Below are 21,582 nucleotides of genomic sequence, written 5' to 3'. Positions count from 1 at the left end.
GTTCCAGTCAGATGGAGCTTTGTAGTGGAATGACCTGCATCTCACAACCTCTGGCTCACATGGCCGTCGTCTTAACAAGGGTGCCACTGAGCTCCCTGTGATTTCAAGTTGTTTTAAGTTGTTCTTAATTGGTGTCACTTTTCAAATGGGGCCTTGGGATCATGTACAGAGCATTTGAATGGTGACTGCTGTGCATCCAACATGTCTTTAGTGCTTTTAAGTGTTATCATGGATGTTAATCAGATAATAACACAAGTGATCTTTATAGTCACGTAATCACGGCGGATCTGTCATGTAATGTATACGCCAGCCTTTTATTGAAAACACAACATTTGTTCATCTTTATAACATTAATAAGCATTATGTATACTGTTACGTCACAAACGATCATATCCTGGTGGAGACCTGTGCCCCGAGGGGCACTTTTTCTAGTTGCTCCTGATGTAAATGGTAAATGGTGCATTTATATAGTGCCTTTATCCAAGGCGCTTTACATTGTGAGATTGTGCATTACATTCACACACACATAATACACCGATTGCGGCAGAAGCCATGCAAGGCACCAACCAACACATCGGGAGCAATTTGGGGTTCAGTGTCTTGCCCAAGGACACTTCGACATGTAGCCAGGAGGAGCCGGGATTCGAACCGCCGACCCATGGATCATTGGACGACCTGCTCTACCTCCTGAGCCACAGCCGCCCAATGTGCAGGTTGGTGCCTTGCATGGTTTCCCCTGCCATCGGTGTGTGAATGTGTGTGTGAATGTGTGTGTGAATGTGTGTGTGAATGGGTGAATGCAATGCACAATCTATGTAAAGTGCCTTGGATAAAGGCGCTATATAAATGCACCATTTATGTGATGTAGTTTACATACAACGTAGTGTAATAAATGAATAATGCAAAAGCTATTGTTCTGAACCACAGCACTTGTACATTGAACTAAGTCCTTATCTTCACCGCTGAATAAATCCTTCCTCCCCACTGTCCCCGATGATATCAAAGCCACCATCAGACCAATCTGAGAACCCATTGGCTAAACATTGGCTAAACAAAAACGAGAGACTACCATCAGCGAACACAAAATCACTCAAGCGAACAGTTGGTAATGAGTAATGACACATCACTCAAAGGACCTCAATGAAATACTAAAACTTTATTCTGTGTGCGTTTGTTTTTTTTCTCCAAAATGTGACAGTTACTTTGATACAAATACAGTAAGTTCATGTTTATGCATTTTTGTCCAGAAGTCATGATGCCACTGACATGGTCCCACATTGAAATGAATAATGGTAGGGGAGTAACAGTTAATTGAACTAAATGATCAGAGGCAAGGAAGCAACCAGGTGGATGGGTGAATGTAATGCACAATCTATGTAAAGCGCCTTGGATAAAGGCGCTATATAAATGCACCATTTACCATTTAACCAGAGAGAAACATTCTGGAGTCACACTCTGGATGCAATTTGATCATTTAAAAATAAATACAAAAAAGGGAATATTATGCATCTGTGGACCACAACAAAACAGGAAGCAAGTAAACAAATAAATAAATCTTAAATAGGAGAGGAAAGGCAAGTTCATTGGTATACAGCTTGTACATGGGCTATTTGCACTACATTTGTTTTCTAATGTATGGAATTTCTTAGATTTGTCATTGATTTCTTCATGAAATCACCAAATTTGGTTTTTAATTCATGATGTTTTAAAAAAAAGCCTAAAATCGCCTATGTCTACACAGTACAGTATGTCTATATTGTTACCCGAGTACCTTTGAGTTGTCTCTCAAAAATGGATCAGAATACTTACAGTAGTTGACTGTTCAACCCCTTAAACCCTATTAGTAAAGTGGACGTGAGATTTGGCTCTGTATTTGGTCAGCCACCGCCCTTCTACACTAGATTTACAGCATTGGCGTTGTACTGAATTCACATAATGTGGGACATCATAGCAAAACACAGTAGAGATGAACAAACACTGTGCAGCAGCTGGGCATCACAGCACACAGTTCAAAAGTACAGGATGTGCACATCCAGTTGGTCGCTTGTGCTCAACAAAGAGTTGAGGTGGTTGCACACTGGACGCGTTTTTCGGAAAAACGCCGGAGAGTGTGTGTGTGTAAGTAAATAAAAACACTAGCTTTTCTGGGAATACAGGAAACAAACTACTATATATATATATATATACACACACATACACACACACACACACACATACTACTATATATACACAAAGTAGTGCTGGAAACTGACACCGACATCCTATTGTTTCACCAACCTATGAGCCGGTCAATTTTGCGTCAACTGATGAGAAATATCTATTGTCCATACCTAGAATGATTAAAAACAATTGGCACAGTTGTCAGTTCTGTTCAAGTTGGCTACTCGACATTTATCGTAATTTACAATAGGCCTATCTCACAGAATTTCCCCGCCCCCTTTCGGAGCTAGTGGTGATAGCGTGACGTCACTCCATAGACACTACATGTTAACAGAGGTCATTTAAGAAGTCTACAACTTTTGTTTTCTCAAGGTAAGGTTTGTTCTATCTGTTCGAGCTGATTTACCATCTTGTTTGCTTCATAATAATATTGGTCTGTCACATTTTTACATTAGGAAATGTACTTAGATTCTCCAGAGAAAAAAATGTGTAAATGCTAATGTTAAATGACACCACTAGCTACCGGAAGGGGGCGTGGAAAGGGGGCTGTGAGATAGGCCTATTGCAATCATGGTCAATCTATTCTATACACAGTATACTAATATCCATTGCCCCATGAGTTTGTTGGAGAATGAGCACTCTGGCTTAATTGCAGCGCTGAAAATGAATGCGAAATGTACAGAATCTAGACTAATATCACCATCCCTTCTTTAAATCACAGCGAAAATACTTGTACATTGACAATAAATTGAATCTCATATGTCTCCTTCATGTCTACATTCAAGTAGGAATATCATACTAGGTAAAAAAATTATTTCACATATAGTTTCACACCCGATGCGTAGTACCGTACTGATGCGTACCGTACCAGAGTACACATTAAATGTACCCAGAACTTTCTTAGGACTAACATTCTTAGGACTGGATGATGACGACGACGACGACGCCAATGATAACACCACCCCACCAGGGAAACGGTCCAGCTGGAGGAACCGAGTCTGAGACAGAACGAAAGGCGGGAAGAAGGGAAGAGAGAAAAGCGAATCATTTTCCATCCTGAATGGCAGTAACTACTGTAGCATATGAGAACTGAGAAGATCTCCACAAAGGTTTACTCATCAAAACTGATTATAAAACTGTAACCATCAAAGCATGCACTCAACATATAATGGTTATGTGACCATGGCATGTGCATAATATAAAATCTTAAAAGTTGTATCTGATATTGATTAAAAAAATTAATCGATTATTAATCGGCAGAGCTGTCGATTATTCGATTTGGCTGATGGTCACTTTCTGGCATCCCTAATTTATACAGCTCAATAATCAATAGCTTTTATAGATCCGTGATGTCTACCACTCAATTATATGATGCACAATTACACACAGAATATCACACGCTCGATTTAAGTTCAGTGTTGTCCATTGGTGGACAAAGTACTCCCAGTACTTCAGTCATAGATACTCAAATTTAGAGTAGGCTTTAAAAAAAAAAAAGTATTGAAAAGTACACGATTTACATCTTCTAGAAAAGGAAATCAAGGATTTTTCAGAATAAAACAATTATAACAGTAGTGAAAATAGGCTAAGTACAGTACAGATGCTCAAAACAACTATTTAAGTATACAGTGCTTTAGTATGTACTCTGTTACTGTCCACCACTGGTGTTGACTATAGCTAAGCACCCCACAGCAGTGGTGTTCAACCAGTGGTCCGGGGACCACCAGTGGTCCTTGAGGCCGTTCCAGGTGGTCCCCATGCAGCTAAATGATGGAGAGTTGGTAACCAAATGGAACTCCCATAGATCTTTAACCCTCAAGTGTAAAATGAAACCAAATGTACCTGTACGGTTGTCCATTTGGTTTCATTTTACGCTCTCAAGAGGTACATTAACGTTAAACATCTGCATTACTTAACTTACAAGAAGTCTACACAATTAGAGAATGTGGTAGAATTGATATTTTGGTCAATGTTTGCCAACAGTATGGAATTGTGTGTCAACGATATCAGCATATTCTTTCGTTTTGGGTCTGAGAGGCTAAATCTCCGTACGTGGCTCAAATGCTGAATAAATAATGGACCTTGATATGAAAAAGGTTGAAAACCACTGTCCCACAGCAAGGCCAGAGAAGTGATCAGTGGAAGGCAGCGCACCTGCTCCATTATGCAGATCAGGCAGAAAGGAAAGGTGAAGACGAGGGAAACATTACAGCTTTATCTCCTACTTTAATTCCTCCCATGTTGGGCAGCAAAAGGAAGGAAAGATCAGAGGTCAACGAAGCAGCAAATTCACACACACACACACACACACACACACACACACACACACACACACACACACACACACACACACACACACACAACTAGTAGTAATAGTGTAAGCACTAGGCAGAGTATTAGTAGTATTATTGGTAGTAGCAATAGTCAAAGTAATACTTTAGCATGTTTCCATATGCAGTAAGTTATAGGCATGTAATATTGTAAATCGATGGCAATGGCAATCCAATTTGAATCGTGACACAAAAAGAAAAATCGTATTGTGAACCTAGTATTGTGATTCGAATCGTGAGAGAGTTGAATGAATTGTTACATGCCTAGTAAGTTTAGTATAAAAGCTAATAGAAAGAGATTGTGCAATATGTTTAATCTATTCACTCACTTGTGACTTCAGCCTCTCTGACTTGAGGAGGAGGACTGTCACTGGGTGCCTGTGACGAAGCAGCAGAGAGACAAACAGACGGCAGAAATGAGAATTCATGGGGTCAGACACTGATGTTGGGGATTAGGCCTGGCTCACATTTAGCGTTCCAATTCATTCCAAGGTTCCTGGCATGGGATCAACCCGGGCCAGTTGGTTACCAAAGAGTATCTCCGCTCTCTTGATTCAACGTCTAGTAACCGTCACATGCTACAATACGTTTTTGAACTAAATTATGTGCGTAAAGTGGCAAACAATAATGATACATTTGCCCCCGTTTTTCAGTTATACTGAATGAGGTTGAATTTTCACTGTCACCACAGGACAACAGGTTTACACCAGGTACAAACGAGAGGGTGGAAATAGTTTGTGCAAGCTTCCTAAAGCTATACAGGACATCACGGAGGAGGTCCTTTCTCCGTTCCACCGCAAGTGGAAAGGAGAAACGGAATGTCCATTATTGGGGAGCAGCCTAACCATAAAACACACACTAATAAAAATGAAATTAACGCACCTCAGTAGTTGATTCATTTCCTGTGATGCCACGTCCTGTGGGAAGAGACAAGAAGAGTTTTCTTTTTCTTTTAGTTGTGTTGTTGAATATACAATTCACTTTGGGGGTCCTTGGACTTAAAAACGTTTGAGAACCACCGACTTAAAGGGTGTAGGATAGGCCTACTTGGAGACTTGTTGGTAAGTTAGTTTTATTTATCTCGGTCATGGTTTAGCACAGCATTTGTACATACAGAATAAAGGTTCACATTTGATACGGTTGACCAAAAGGTATGGGCGGAGGCCGAAGCTTATTATGCCCAATTGAAAAGGTATGGGCGGAGACCGAAGCTAATTATGCCCAATTGAAAAGGTATGGGCGGAGGCCGAAGCTAATTATGCCCAATTGAAAAGGTATGGGCGGAGGCCGAAGCTAATTATGCCCAATTGAAAAGGTATGGGCGGAGGCCGAAGCTAATTATGCCCAATTGAAAAGGTATGGGCGGAGGCCGAAGCTAATTATGCCCAATTGAAAAGGTATGGGCGGAGGCCGAAGCTTATTATGCCCAATTGACCACCTTGTTAATATTTAAATTAGTTAACCCATTTAGGCCTGAGGCCGATTCTAAAAACGCCTCTAAATCCTGACCTAAGTTTTCTGAAAAACTTCAAATATTTATATAGCAGCATCAACAAAAATTACATTTTTGAATACTGTACATACTGTACAGAACCCCAAAATGGGTTCCCGGCCTGAGGGGGTAAAACACCAAAAGGGGTGCCTGCCCAGAATGGTTAAAAAAGAGAAACAAAAGCAAAACTAGAAGAAGTGCCCCTCGGGCCACAGGTCTCCACCAGGATAATAGCGTTTGTGATGTTTGGACAAAATGTGTAGGAGTAAAAATAAGTTTTTGTGCAATAATCTGATGTCTGGTGGTTGTATACGAGGGCAATAAAAATAAATATATAACACGTAATAGTGTATTCGTAATGTGTAGTAGTGTGCATACAAAGTTGTAGACAGATTGGTGCAGTTATAGCTATAAACATTTAAGTTGCATTTCGTCATCTGCCTGGTGGGAATGTGTGTGCATAATTTCATGGAAATCACACGCTGTGTTAAGGATTTGAGGCATTTTGCTCAAAATGGACCAAATGTTTGGAAGGCAATCTTAGCCAATCGGGATAGAATATGGGAACCTCTACTCAGTATAGTACATGGCAGGGGTCAGACAGCCCTAATGCCCTGGTGGCTGAATGCAGCAGCAACGTTCAAACTACCATAAAGCCCTCAAATAATAGTGGAGGATGTTATGGTAGCAAAGGGAGGACCAACTCCATAGCAATGCCTGTGATTGCTTCCATTTCATCACTAGATCATTCATGAGGTCAGACACTGATGTTGGGAATTAGGTCTGGCTCACATAATAATTCATTCCAAAGTTCCTGGCAAGGGATAAACCTGGACCAGTTGGGCTAACAAAGAGTATATCTGATCTCTTGATTCAATGTCTAGCTGCTGCCACATGCTACAATACGTACAATTTCATAGATGAACATTCTTTCTCGATAATTTCTCAAAACAAACATGTATTGCCTTACCAACAATGAGAATTAATTCCTCGCCCTGGGAGAGATCTGGAAGGAAGCATTTGTAGGTTCCTGCATCAGACTGCTTCACGCTGGAGAGTTTGAGGGACACGTTGCCATTCTTCAATTCATCCTTGAAGATGGAAGTTCTTCCCTTGTAGGTAGGAGTCTGACCTTTCATGTCATCCTTCCCATACCTCCGGAAATGCACGTACTCATTAGGTGGTGAATCCGTTCTGGACCAGTGCAACGACAGGTCCGTAGCATCGGTGTTTTTACCAGCCTCGCACTGTAGAACAACATCCTCTCCAACAGACGTTTTCACTACCAGACCGTTTCCTGATAAGACAGACAAAACAAAACATGTGTTTTGTCATAGTACTGTATGTGTGGACAAGTGAAAACAATTCTGCTTCTGCTACCAACAAGTAATAACTGAAGTTTAAAAACAGGTTCATATATGGGTCTGGGAGGTCTGCATTTATTTAACTATTTACACTATTCAAATCAAAATGTTCAGTATCAAAAAGTAACTTTTTATGCATGTAATGGTGTAAAAACAGACGGTTTAGGTGAGAATATTTGAATGAAGACAATTGCAGTATTGGACAATTATTTATTGTCGGATTTCTGTAGAAAACGCTGAGACACATACTTAATATTTGTGTGTTGCCCATCCTGGGCGAACAACAATAAATAATTCAACTAAAATAATTCACTGCCCACTTCACAACATGCTTTAAAGATGGTGTTAGCAGTATTGCAATCAGTCCCGTCTGTATGTGACATGCGTGTATCTGCAAAATCTATAGATCTTATAGCTAAAGAGTAAAATAAACAGTCCATTGTGGGAGACTAGATGTTACATCTTTTGGACACATGGGGGCGATATTAGACAAATACATGCAATGTTACCCACAAGTTGGAGTGTAGCAGATTTTGTCAAAGGCTTTGCCCACTTCGAGCTACAGTGAGTGTCATTTAGTTACGAAGAAAGGGAGTACTAAAGTGGTTCAAACATCACAGAAGCGGGACACATAATCAGACAAGATGTATGAAACACTGGAGCATCTCAGAGGATGACTATTTAAATTAAAAGGCCTTGGAGAGGCTCCAGTGTTTCATTCCTCTTGTCTGCCGTTATAGTTATTATAGCATTTTGTGACAAATTACGTAGTAGTAGTAAATATGATATTTATTTACGTAGACAGATGCTAGGTGTGTTAATTGGACACAAAAGCACACACACAAAGCAAAGGCTTGCATGTTGATGACCATGAACAACTTTTAAAGGCATCTCCAATCAGAAATCAGTAAATTATTAATTCATTTATAAATGCACATGCGTGTGTGCGTGCGCACGCCTGTCTCATGCATGACTCGAGAGCCATCTGACAATCCAAGAATCTCTAGTAACTAGAGATTCTTGGACAGTCTAGTCTATGTCTATCTGTCTATCTCTGTCTGTGCCTATTGAACTATTTCTTGGCCCTTCTCCAGATTTTTTTCTCTGTGTGCTGCTTCATTCAATAACTGTTCTCTTCCGCCCTAGCAGCAGGCTACTGCAGGCGTAGCCTCAAAGTACCCAAGATTGTCATGGACTAATGGGGCGGATTCAAACTACCGCAATTTCCGGACTAGAAGCCTCTACTTTTGTCCCATGCTTTGAACCCTGCGGCCTATACAACGGTGCGGCTAATCTATGGATTTTTACAGCTAACGGCCACTAGGGGACCTTCTAAATCTATCTCTATGGTCGGCTATGGCCTCTATGCCTGGCTTATAGTCCAGTGCGGCTTGTATATGTACACATCTGTTTTTTTCCCTAAATTTAGCTGGTGCGGCGTATATTCAGGTGCGGCTTATAGTCCGGAAATTACTGTAGTGCTGGAAACCGATCGATGCCGGCTCCGTATTGGTTCACCAACCTATGTGCCCGCCTCCCCTCCCCCTCATCCAATATAGCGGAAAACACTGACGTCATTTGGAGCGACTCGCCTTCTGCACAGGAAAATGCAAGGTTCACTCCATAGAGTATAAAGAAGGATAGAGTTGCTCAGTGGCGTTTTGGTTGGCAAATGCGGAAGTGCAACCGAGCGCCTGTTAAAGCCCAGCTGCACAGGGTTTCCCTGTCATGAATCCACGGGTCCGCCTGCAGTCCCTCCTCTTACCACTAGGGCCGAGCGCCTCAACGTTGGAGAGCCTTGGTTCACTCACACAGTACCACTGCTATGCCACATCCCCTGGGTATATGGTATGGCTTTTTTTTTTTTTTTTTAACGAACACGCCTGGGTTTCCGAGGCTACTGCAGTTGTAAGTAATGCAGATAACCAGCAGTCAGAAGTGTTGCCAGATTTTGCAAGAGAAACAAGCGGTCAGGTCTATGAGAACAAGCGCAAAAGAAGTGAATAGTGTAAGTTTTAGATCAGTTATTTGGAAATAGCAGTTCTAAAGATATATTTTGAATATGTTTAGAAACATTGTATGGAGGGTCCCCGACACAACATGACATATACCTTAGTAATCGGGTCCTCAACATGCAAAAACAACATTAGGACGTAAGCCAAAATCAGCAACTACACTTTAGTAACAAGCCCAAAACAATATAATAGACATGGCAACACCGGTATACAGTGACAGTGTAGTGACGTTTACCTCCAGTGCAGCAGAGCAGAAACACAACTGCAAAGCGCAGAGTAGGGTAGGTTCTAAGTGGGTACGCCATCTTCCATCCACGCTTCACCAGGGGTACAACAGCAGTGGCAGGTGGCAATCAGTGGTTGGAATGAATTGGTATGGCAACTAAATTGGGAGACAAAAGGGATGAAGATAATTGGCTAATGTATATAAAAGCAAATGAACAACATACTTTGTTGACCGGGGTCCCCCAGGGGTCTATTACTTGCCCATCCACCCAAAACACACGTCCCAAACTCTTCTCCCTTCTGGCCCCAAAACTGTGGAATGCACTCCCCGTTGCAATCAGAACTGCAGCATCACTCCCAACCTTCCGCCGTAGTCTGAAGACCCACCTTTTCAGACTCCATCATGGCCCATAGCACTTATCCTACCCCCTTAGACAGCACTTTTTAGACTTAGATAGCATTTGAAACAGACTTATAGCATGTCATGTAGACAGCACAATAATTGCATTGTATGTAGTCATAGCACATCATATCATAGAACATATGTATAGCATAGTATAGTATATATGTATAGTTAATATAGTGTCATTATATAGATATGTTCTAGTTACGTTCTTAGCTTACGCATGTTTCTTGATAAATGCATTTTATATATGTGATGTATTCCCATACTTTTGTTCTTGCCTAATGTAAGTCGCTCTGGATTAAGAGCATCTGCTAAATGCCTAAATTGTAAACACTTCGTCAAAAATAGCCAATCTACACGCTCACAGTGTGTGTGGCAACTGTCACATCGCTCTGTAACACTTGGGAGCTTGTAGATATTCTGTTTTCAGTCAATGTTCATCTATTGTCACAAATGTTAGCCTATTATGACATTCCCAAAATAGGGATGATATGGGTTCATGGTGTGGTTATGGGGTGGTTCATGGTGGTTCATGGTGTGGTTATGGGGTGGTTCATGGTGTGGTTATGGGGTGGTTCATGGTGTGGTTATGGGGTGGTTCATGGTGTGGTTATGGGGTGGTTCATGGTGTTCATGGTGTGGTTCATGGTGGTTCATGGTGTGGTTATGGGGTGGTTCATGGTGTTCATGGTGTGGTTATGGGGTGGTTCATGGTGGTTCATGGTGTGGTTATGGGGTGGTTCATGGTGTTCATGGTGTGGTTCATGGTGTTCATGGTGTGGTTCATGGTCGTTCATGGTGTTTATGGTGTGGTTCATGGTGGTTCATGGTGTGGTTATGGGGTGGTTCGCTACGGCTTGCAGCCAGCTTGTTGCGTTGCCAATTTTGTTTTAATGGGGATATGCTATGTACGTTTTTAATGTTGCCTTATTTTGCTATAACCGTTTCATAAAAGCAGTGACATTGACAGCCATGACATATTGTTATTATGACTCCTAAGGGCGTTCGCCCGACACAAAGACTTTCAGCCGTTCCCTTCAGGTGTCGCTACAGCGACTCATCTGCCTCCATCTCACCCCATCACAATCTGCCTCCTCTTCTCACACCAACTAACCCTCATGTCCTCTTTTACTACATCCATAAATCTTCTTTGGTCTTCATTCATTCATTTTTCATTTAATTTATTTATTTATTCCGAACGTGTTAAAATATAAACAAGAAAAGACAAAGTAAATATTAAAAACAAAAAAGAAGCGTCCAAAAATAACATTCATAATTCATAATCCTTAACTTATGTTTATGTTCGAAAAAGGAGTAGGAAGAACTTTATTGAAAAACGTATCGGTCTTCCTCTAGGCATCATTCTACCGATATACAATCCAATCCTCTGGACATGTCCAAACCATCTCAGCATCAACTGTATTAGAAGCCATTTGTTTAGAATTAGTCAATTAAAAAATGACTGTATATACAGGCCAATATTTCATATTACATTATTATTGAGGGGCTCCTATATCCAGCTTTTGAGGTGGGGTGTGTGCACAAACCATTGACAATGGACAATTTTACATCATAGTCTGAGCAAATAGACACAGGGCTCCATTTTCGTCTGATCTTTCTAAATACACTGTTTTGGGATTTAGCAGTGGGGAAGGGGTGTTCCCCCACTAAAGTTGGTATTTTGGTTACCTGTCTAAATCCCTAAAACACCTCCGTTACCCGTTATATTATGCATAGGTGTGGTTTGGGCGTTACAATAATTTAACGAATCACCAGTCCACCTTTAAGAGATCCCTTGAATTGATCCCTTGCTCGTTAGTGCTATATTGCTTCATTGCCTTATGGTCTATATAGCCCGTTGCTGCCTTGAAGTCTCACTTGTGCTGCACCCCACCCCTCCCCCCCCACACCACCCCTCCTCCCCACCACCCCCCCCCACCCCCACCCCCTCGTGCCGTTCTTTTTTCTCCCACCCCACAGAACATTCGTCTTTTCATTGAGTCACAACTTCGCTGCTGATGAACTGAAGCAAATGGAATCGCGCACGCCGAATGCCTGGCACAAATAACTTCTTTGACTATACAATTATATAAACACAATGGACACAAGGAACTGAAGTGTCAGGCACTCGCTTCTGCTGATTGTAGGAAAATTACAAAGAGATGCATAGGAGAATAAGGAGAGATGACGCAGCCTGTACTGTCTAGTCTGCTAGACTCTAGCGGACATCTCCATGCAGGCGCGCGGTGCCCCGTGCGCGCCGCTCTTTACCAAACTAATTTGGCATTAGGGGTGCTTTGAAACTCCACTATCACTTTCCCAATTGTGTGTGACCAAAATAGCAATTTAGGGGAAGCGTGCCAGCACGCCCATGACCACACCTCTAGGCGCAAATACCGGTGTCGGTAAAAACGATAGCGGGTGACACTGGACCAAAATACCGTTAAGGGACAGAGGAAGCTCCTATATTCGTAATTTTCGGGCAGCGGCTGAATTGCGGGCCTCGTCGCGGGTAAAGGCGGCGACAAAATTGGAGCCCCATAGTGTCTAATTTACGTCATAATGATGTACGATGATAAGAGCGCCCCTCACTTCACACAGGTGTGATTTTATTATCCAATATCCACTGCCGCTTGGACGGTATTACCGTTACTGGGGTAACATGGATTTGTGGCCACAATGGATTGAACACTACTGTAAATATACAAAATTGTCTTTAGAGAATTACAAGAATACAAACATTGACAAAATTGGAATTATTTACTAATATAATTCAACAAATTAAATTAAACAATTAACATCAACATTCTCTCCTCTCCTATGTCTTTTCTCATATCTGCTCTGAGTGCTCTCCCCAATCTCCCAGCCTCTCTCCATTTCTTCCTACATCTGTACATCATCCTTCCTTCTTTCCTCGTCTCCTCTTATCTCCTTTCCTCTCCCCTCATCTCCATTTGGCCCAAATCTCCACAGCAAACCAAAATGCCTGAAGATGATGTTGCTGGCATTGGCTGAAGCATATTGTCCTCTAATGTTATCTTTAACAAACTTCGTCTCAAGCAAACTTCATTGCGAATTAAAAAAATAGGTTTTCTCCTGCATGGAGTTAATCATATCTACCTCGTATCTCAATCTAGAGAAGATAGATAAATATTTACTGCAGGCAAATCAAGTGTATTCATTCCAACGATATGCAGTGCAGTACAAAACTTTCTTCCACAAGTCTCAGTGCAACAAATAAGACTTACTAGGATTTTACTGCAAATACATGTGACAGATGCAGCAGTGACAGGGGATATTCAGTATGTATTCATTCAATAATATAATACAATGGTTTATATTTGTATAGTTAAAGCTCACAGTAACTACGCACAGCTACCACGATGTTGTTGATAATTGATAATGAGTGACATTAGCTAGCATGTTGTTAGCATAAGCTCTTAATAAGCCTTTATTTAAACAATCTCAGTGCATCAGAATTGAACGTCCCATTCTCTGTACACCCATCCATCTATAAATGCACCAAGTCTCTGTACGAGGGTCGTGTGTACTGTACATACTGTACATCTGTGATCCACGTAACTCGAGAACAGTTTGCCCCGCCTACTGCAAGTTTGACACACGCGTTCCACACCACCACAGGGAGTTGAGTCGGTGGGACACACCGTTGTCCAGAACCACCACAAAAAGCCCCTGCCCAGGCTCTGGACAGGGCACAAATTAGCCATCACACCTAGATCTCCATATATGGAGCTGGCCTGTTCTGACATCACAATGGAGTTCCGACATCTGCATAGACTCCATATTTGGGCATGCCTGACAAATAACTCGTAACCGTTTAAAGTTGGATTTTCTTTGGCGTTGTTGACGTTGAATTAGTGTAAACCCTTCACGCCACTTCACGCGTGAAGTGGCGTTTAGAAAAGGTTAAGAATCGTGGAATTGTGGAAACATGCACCGTTTCTGAACGGGGTGGGAGGGGCCCTGTGTGTGACCTCATCTCGGAGCTACAGAATGAGCGTAGGGAGAGGGGTCCGTGTATTTTACGGCCATTTCAATTCTAATTTCGTATCTGCAGATACGTATTCAGAATACGGTTTGGTGTTCTGAATACTGTTTGTCAAATATAGAAATGGTAAATTCAAACCTAGAATACGGTTCGTTTTCTGAATACTGTTCTGAAATGGTTCATTAAAAACTTAGAAATAGGTATTTAAAATGAAAATATAACCCGATTCTATATTTTCGTTGGTGTCGTTGGAAACAGAATTAAGAATTCAAAACAAGACGCACTGCAACCTGTACTGTGTTCTGTGGTTCATTTCTCCGCTCCGTCCCTCCCTCTCCCTGAAAAGGGGGCGGAGGCGTGGCCACGGCCGTCTTGAGTGACAGGCAGGCTGTGCTGCTGTTACTGCAAGCAGACACAGGCAGCGCTGTTGACGATCGCACCAGGCGATATTATATTTAATTTATCCTTTATTATATTTATTTAAACAACAATTTAAATATATTAGCGTGCTTTTAGATCACACTTTAACGCACTGCTGTTATTATATGAACCTGGGGGACATAGAACCTGGGGAACATAGGGATGACGACCCCATTTATCTTCTGGATGATTGAACCCCACCGCACTGATTAAACATCCTCATATTGAATTGAACCTATCAATAAAGTATTCAATAGATAGGTAGATCGATAATAAAAAATCACACCCGTGTGAACTGAGTGGTGTAAGGTCTTATATAGACTGATCAGCTGTGGTCTGATGTAATGTCTGACGTAATGAAATCACACCCGTGTGAACTGGGTGACCATAGCAACCATGCTCATTTTTTTTGGTACGGACAGACACGTAAACGGACAGACACGTAAACTAACAAAGCCAGTTGTAGGAGTGGTTTACACCACTCAACAAAAACATTGATAGATAGAATAAAAACAGCCTTTCTAATTATGCTAAGGTATAGGCATAACGCGTATTTGTATAGATAGAAAGATATGGATGAATGGATGGAGAGAGAGAGAGATGGATTCAATAACATAAGACTATAAGTATTATGGTTAAACCATTGAGAGCTTCTGCCTGCCTGCCTGCCTGCCTCTCTTTTTAGGGGCCTGGGTACCCCAAAATGAAAACAAAATAGCCCAATTAGCCCAGGCACCGCCACGCGCCCCAAGGGGGGCCCTCAGCAAGGAAAATCCGGCTCTGATAAGACTATAAGTGCCTCATCATCGTCATTGTTTGTAATCCAATTGAATGTTTATAGAGGTGGGTCACTATAGCCTTTGGGCCAATTCTCATCATGCCAACCAAGCTATGGAAGTCATTGAAGTAGTAATGAATAGAGGTAAGGTAAAGCCTCGGAAATAACAACACCTGGCAATACTGTAACTGTACTGTACTGTACTGTACTGTACTGTACTGTACTGTACTGTACTGTACTGTACTGTACTGTACTGTACTGTACACATAAACTGGGTCTTATTAGTCACTGTTTGCAGTAGGCTATGATATAACAACTACAAAGTTGGACCCCAATGGAAAGTGATTTGTTGGGTAGATGGAGAGATGGAGTCATGGAGGGATATATAGACAGACAGACAGACAGACAGACAGACAGACAGACAGACAGACAGACAGACAGACAGACAGACAGACAGACAGACAATTTAGCGTATGCTCATGTCGGGTCGTCGGCACGGAATTTATTAATGTAAGCAGCTGAACCTTGTGTAATTTCGGTCTTAGCGTTGTACATGTCACATTTAATATGTGACGGCTGAAACCAAGCCATTATGAACAACTGCAAAGATGTATAAGACAATTTCCCCTATTCCCTCCCAGGCACGAATAGTTCTTATAACGGCAGTTATAACCCCCTGCACTCCCTACCTTGTTTTGGTACTTTTACAGTTTGCTAATAAACACAGTGGTACGCTTTCAGTTCACAACAAACATATTCAATTGTTTCAGAATCTTGCATGTTCAATTCATCATAACATTTTGTACAAATAGCCTATACACTTCTATATAGCCAAAAACAGGAAATCATCAAAAGGGGGGGGGGGGGGGGGGGGGGGGGGGGGAAATCACAGTGAAAAAATATACAGTGAGGGGAAAAAGGGGTGGGTGACTGCATGGGTGGGGGATCGAATCGTGTGGACCAGACCCATTGCAAGATGCTGTAGCCATACTCTGTCGTCAACCCTAAGCCATTCCAGCCTGTCAAAGTGGGCTGCAGGGGTGAGGTGGGTTCGGGGAGTGATGGTGGTGGTGGGCTGGCTGGGTTAATACAGGTATCTGTGACTGTGAGATCTCCCAAGTCCTCACTTGCGCTGGCTCGGCATTCGGCACATTTGGCATACGACGGAATCACTAAACCTTTCGGCATTTATCATTCCAGCATGAATGAAAATGTTTTAATATCAGGTCAGGTGTAGGCTTTGTCCACTACACCTGTTTTTCTGTCGTAGACAAGCGGAGCATTGGGAGCAAATTGACTGACCAGCTGACAGGCTGTCACAGACATCTGCATGTATATGCACTCCTAAAACATATAGGCTATACAACTATACCATGTTAAAACTGTTCATGACTAATCTATCTATCTATCTATCTATCTATCTATCTATCTATCTATCTATCTATCCATCCATCCATCCATCCATCCAGCCATCCAGCCATCCATCCATCCAGCCATCCATCCATCCATCTATCTATCTATCTCTATCTCTATCTCTAGGGCAAAAGCTATAACAACCTGATTACCGGGTGTGCCAAACTTTTCTCAGTTGTTTCTAATATGATTTTTGACGTATAATCTAATTCTGCCTTGTACATTTTTGTATCGTGCATAGTTAATTTGATCAAATATAATGCATATTTAATATTTATGTGAAATGAGGTTTTAAGGTGAGATTAGAAGATCAATTATGCAAACGAGGTCATTCTTTAAATGTATTATTAATGTATGAATTATTCTGTAGATGAACAACACATCAAAGCAGATATTTGCCTAAATATGGTTCTGTGCAATACTTTGTGCAATATTAACTTGCATGTGTATCATTTTATAAACACATTTTCACATTTGTTTAATTGAAAAGCTAAACTGATTGGAGAAAAAACACAACATGGTACCAATTTTTTGTGAGCTAATAATCACGGTGTGCTAGCTTAGAAGCTTGACCTGTGTATTTAAGGTAAACTAATTTTGCAGTGTAAGAAAATCTAGCATGTTTATTGTGATTAATCAGTATATATGATGCATATGTAACAACATGCACAGTCAGCCTTAAAGATTCAGACTCAAAGCGATCATATTTATGCAATTGTTGAGAGGGGGACACTGGCTGGGGGTCACTGGCTGGGGGACACTGGGGGGACACTGGCTGGGGGACACTGAGGGTCTGTCTGCCTGCCTGCCTGCCTGCCTGCCTGCCTGCAAGCCTGCAAGCCTGCGTAACTTCTAGCCTGCCTAACTTCTGGAGGGACACTGGGGGGGACACTGGCCTGACACTGGAGGTCACTGGGACACTGGCTGGGGAGTCACTGGGGGAACACTGGCTGGGGGGGACACTGGTTGGGGGGTCACTTGCTGGGGAGTCACCCCAGTGACCCCCCCGCCAGTGTCCCCCAGTGACTCCCCAGCCAGTGTCCCCCCAGTGACTCCCCAGCCAGTGTCCCCCAGTGACTCCCCAGCCAGTGTCCCCCAGTGACCCCCCAGCCAGTGACTCCCCAGTGACCCCCCCAGCCAGTGATCCCCCCAGGGTCCCCCAGCCAGTGACTCCCCAGCCAGTGTCCCCCCAGTGACTCCCCAGCCAGTGTCCCCCAGTGACTCCCCAGCCAGTGTCCCCCAGTGACCCCCCAGCCAGTGACTCCCCAGTGACCCCCCCAGCCAGTGTCCCCCAGCCAGTGATCCCCCCAGGGTCCCCCAGCCAGTGTCCCCCCAGTGACTCCACAGCCAGTGTCCCCCCAGTGACTCCCCAGGCAGTGTCCCCCAGCCAGTGTCCCCCCAGTGACTCTCCAGCCAGTGTCCCCCCAGTGACTCTCCAGCCAGTGTCCCCCCAGTGACTCCCCAGCCAGTGTCCCCCCAGTGACTCCCCAGGCAGTGTCCCCCAGCCAGTGTCCCCCCAGTGACTCTCCAGCCAGTGTCCCCCCAGTGACTCCACAGCCAGTGTCCCCCCAGTGACTCCCCAGCCAGTGTCCCCCCCAGCCAGTGACCCCCCCAGTGCCCCCCCCCCCCCCAGCCAGTGACCCCCCAGCCAGTGTCCCCCAGTGTCCTCCAGTGTCGGGCCAGTGTCCCCCCAGCCAGTGTCCCCCCCCCCCCCCCCCAGTGTCCCTCCAGAAGTTAGGCAGACTAGAAGTTACACAGGCTTGCAGACAAGAGAGACAGACAGACAGATGTCCCCTCAGTGTCCCCCAGCCAGTGTCCCCCCAGTGACCCCCAGCCAGTGTCCCCCTCTCAACAATTGCATAAATATGATCGCTTTGAGTCTGAATCTTTAAGTCTGACTGTGCATGTTGTTACATATGCATCATATATACTGATTAATCACAATAAACATGCTAGATTTTCTTACACTGCAAAATTAGTTTACCTTAAATACACAGGTCAAGCTTCTAAGCTAGCACACCGTGATTATTAGCTCACAATAAATTGGTACCATGTTGTGTTTTTTCTCCTATCAGTTTAGCTTTTCAATTAAACAAATATGAAAATGTGTTATAAAATGATACACATGCAAGTTAATATTGCACAAAGTATTGCACAGAACCATATTTAGGCATATATCTGCTTTGATGTGTTCAAAGCAGATATTATCTAAAGAATAATTCATACATTAACAATACATTTAAAGAATGACCTCGTTTGCATAATTGATCTTCTAATCTCACCTTCAAACCTCATTTCACATATTATATTTGATAAAATGTGAATATTTTGTGCCCTAAAGATATTACTACGGGGCGGCGGTGGCTCAGGGGTAGAGTGCCTGGATGGCAACCGCAAGGTTGCCAGCTCGAACCCGGGCTCCCCCAGAGTTACTGTCGAAGTGTCCTTGAGCAAGACACTGAACCCCTAATTGCTCCCGATGTGCTGGTTGGTGCCTTGCATGGTTTCCGCTGCCATCAGTGTATGAATGTGTGTGTGAATGGGTGAATGTAATGCACATGTAATGCACAGTCTATGTAAAGGGCCTTGGATAAAGGCGCTATATAAATGCACCATTTACTATGTCAACTTATTTCCATATTATACATTCATGTACTTATTATATCTTTGTTTCAGCTAATGTATCTAATATGCAAATGATCTCATTAACTATGCGCGATACAAAAATGTACAAGGCAGAATTAGATTCTACTATTAGAAACAACTGAGAAAGGTTTGGCACACCCGGTAATCAGGTTGTTATAGCTGTTTTCCCTGTCTACTATTGAATACTTAAAGGCATATAATAACAGCAGTGCGTTAAAATGTGATCTAAAAGCACGCCAATATGTTTAAATAAATATAATAAAGGATAAATTAAATATAATATCGCCTGGTGCGATCGTCAACAGCGCTGCCTGTGTCTTCTTGCAGTAACAGCAGCACAGCCTGCCTGTCACTCAAGACGGCCGTGGCCACGCCTCCGCCCCCTTTTCAGGGAGAGGGAGGGACGGAGCGGAGAAATGAACCACAGAACACAGTACAGGTTGCAGTGCGTCTTGTTTTGAATTCTTAATTCTGTTTCCAACGACACCAACGAAAATATAGAATCGGGTTATATTTTCGTTTTAAATACCTATTTCTAAGTTTTTAATAAACCATTTCTAAACAGTATTCAGAAAACGAACCGTATTCTATGTTTTAATTTACCATTTCCATATTTGACAAACAGTATTCAGAACACCAAACCGTATTCTGAATACGTATCTGCAGATACGAAATTAGAATTGAAATGGCCGTAAAATACACGGACCGAGAGGGCATATGTCTTTTCTAAGGCTCTGGGGAGGGAATGACAGCGTCCACTCTCTCTCTTACACACACGGCTCTTTTCTAAGGCTCTGGGGAGGGAATGACAGCGTCCACTCTCTCTCTTACACACACGGCTCTGGGGCACATATGGGGCTAACTTTTACCAAGGTCTAGCAGGCTTTGTGTCGGTGAGTAGTTACGTCGTTTTGTTTATTTGTTGGGAATTGTAAAGCCTCGCACGGGAGTGAGGAAATCTGTTAATACAATTTTCAATCAATCAATCGCTGTAAGCACTGGACCAGGGCTAATTATTTCCCAGAGAAGACTGTCATATGCGATTAAGGGACACATAAACATACACACCGAAACATACCTTGTAGTTTAAAATGGATTTCCCCCTAGCTCCCACGAAACGACACGGATCAGTTTAAGAAACGTATTCCTTTTGGTCTCGATCAGTCCGTCTTGAGGAAAAGTCCAACCCCAACATCCACCGGCGTTGAAAAGAAAATATACTAGTTGTGTCTTATTTTCACTTCAAACTCTCACGTCCAAACTTCGCTCAGGGGCTCCGCTCTCACTTTCGGTCCGGAGCACGACTCCATAAATCCATAGGTCTCAGAGGATAAATATCGACTTTATGTTGTACTGACTGGAAATTCTGGAATGCTTGCTGCTCTCTCCTTACCTCATGGACTCGGTGGTTGGTTATGATTTAAGCAAAAGAGCAGAGCAGAGCTTATCCTTGGTCTTGGATCTAGAAAGACTATCATTAGATTTGATCGATTTTCACATTTTTATATCGTAGATAATATAGGAAAGTCAAAGTCAGATTGTAGTTTTGATCCAAGCAAGGCTAGTTTGACGCACTTGATGCTCTGTGTGAATCTGGTGTTGCTCTTGCTTAAACACGAGTAGATAGATTCTGTTCTGTGCGTAATTACGCGTTCACGGAACGCACGAACAAGCATACGATAACACCGGGGATTTGTGAGAACTGAGAAATTCAACGTAAAAGACAATTCATTTAACAAAGAAACAGTTAGAAATGAATGCCACTTACATTGTCTCCTGTGCCTTTTGAGATCTGTAGAGATGATTTGTGATTCTTGCAAGACACGTACAACGTGCTTCTCCGGGAGTCAGCTAGAACGGGAAGGAAGAAATCAAAGACGGGAGCAACGATCGTGTAAAGGTAGAAGTCTATATCCTATAGCTCAGAGGGACGGCCGTGCACTGTGATTGGCTTGGTGCTTGTCAGGCAGGCACCCATTGGTCGAAGTTCAGTTAGGGAACTAGCAAGCCGCCCCACTGGGTGGCGGCCGGGTGCCCCTTCAATGGTCCCCCGGCCTGAGAGTGAGAAAGCATCTATTCTATGTAATGTATAAAATAAAATAAACTCAGAGATGGTCATCTTACACATAGGAGCTTACATCAAATCGCTGGCCGCAGCCACAGCCTCGGTTCAGACGTCAGAGCTCAGACGTCTTCTTTTGTATGAGTTGCGGTTGCCTCTAACCCCCGGGCGATGGGATCTATAGGCTCTACCTTATGTGAACTTAAACACTGGTGAACAATGGGTTCAGGGTTCATGCCCTACCAGGGTCCCCCAGGGGTCC

At 42.9% G+C, this 21,582-nt stretch overlaps 1 protein-coding gene across 1 annotated transcript; it reads right to left on the bottom strand.

The window, feature by feature from the left end:
* Positions 1–3,049: 3,049 nt before the first annotated feature.
* LOC306926427 (myelin-oligodendrocyte glycoprotein-like) lies at positions 3,050–9,737 on the bottom strand. The gene is made up of 5 exons (XM_079505701.1): positions 9,597–9,737; positions 6,953–7,279; positions 5,373–5,407; positions 4,820–4,868; positions 3,050–3,158 (listed from the first exon to the last, which is right to left on the bottom strand). Exons 1-5 carry the CDS (start codon positions 9,664–9,666, stop codon positions 3,076–3,078), a joined length of 564 nt encoding a protein of 187 aa, XP_079361827.1. The 5' UTR covers positions 9,667–9,737; the 3' UTR covers positions 3,050–3,075.
* Between the last annotated feature and the right edge of the window lie 11,845 nt (positions 9,738–21,582).

The sequence above is a fragment of the Electrona antarctica genome, assembly GCF_951216825.1.
Source record: "Electrona antarctica genome assembly, chromosome: 7".
NCBI lineage: Eukaryota > Metazoa > Chordata > Actinopteri > Myctophiformes > Myctophidae > Electrona > Electrona antarctica.
The sequence above is the reverse complement of the archived record's forward strand: the minus strand, read 5'-3'. Positions and strand labels throughout refer to the sequence as shown.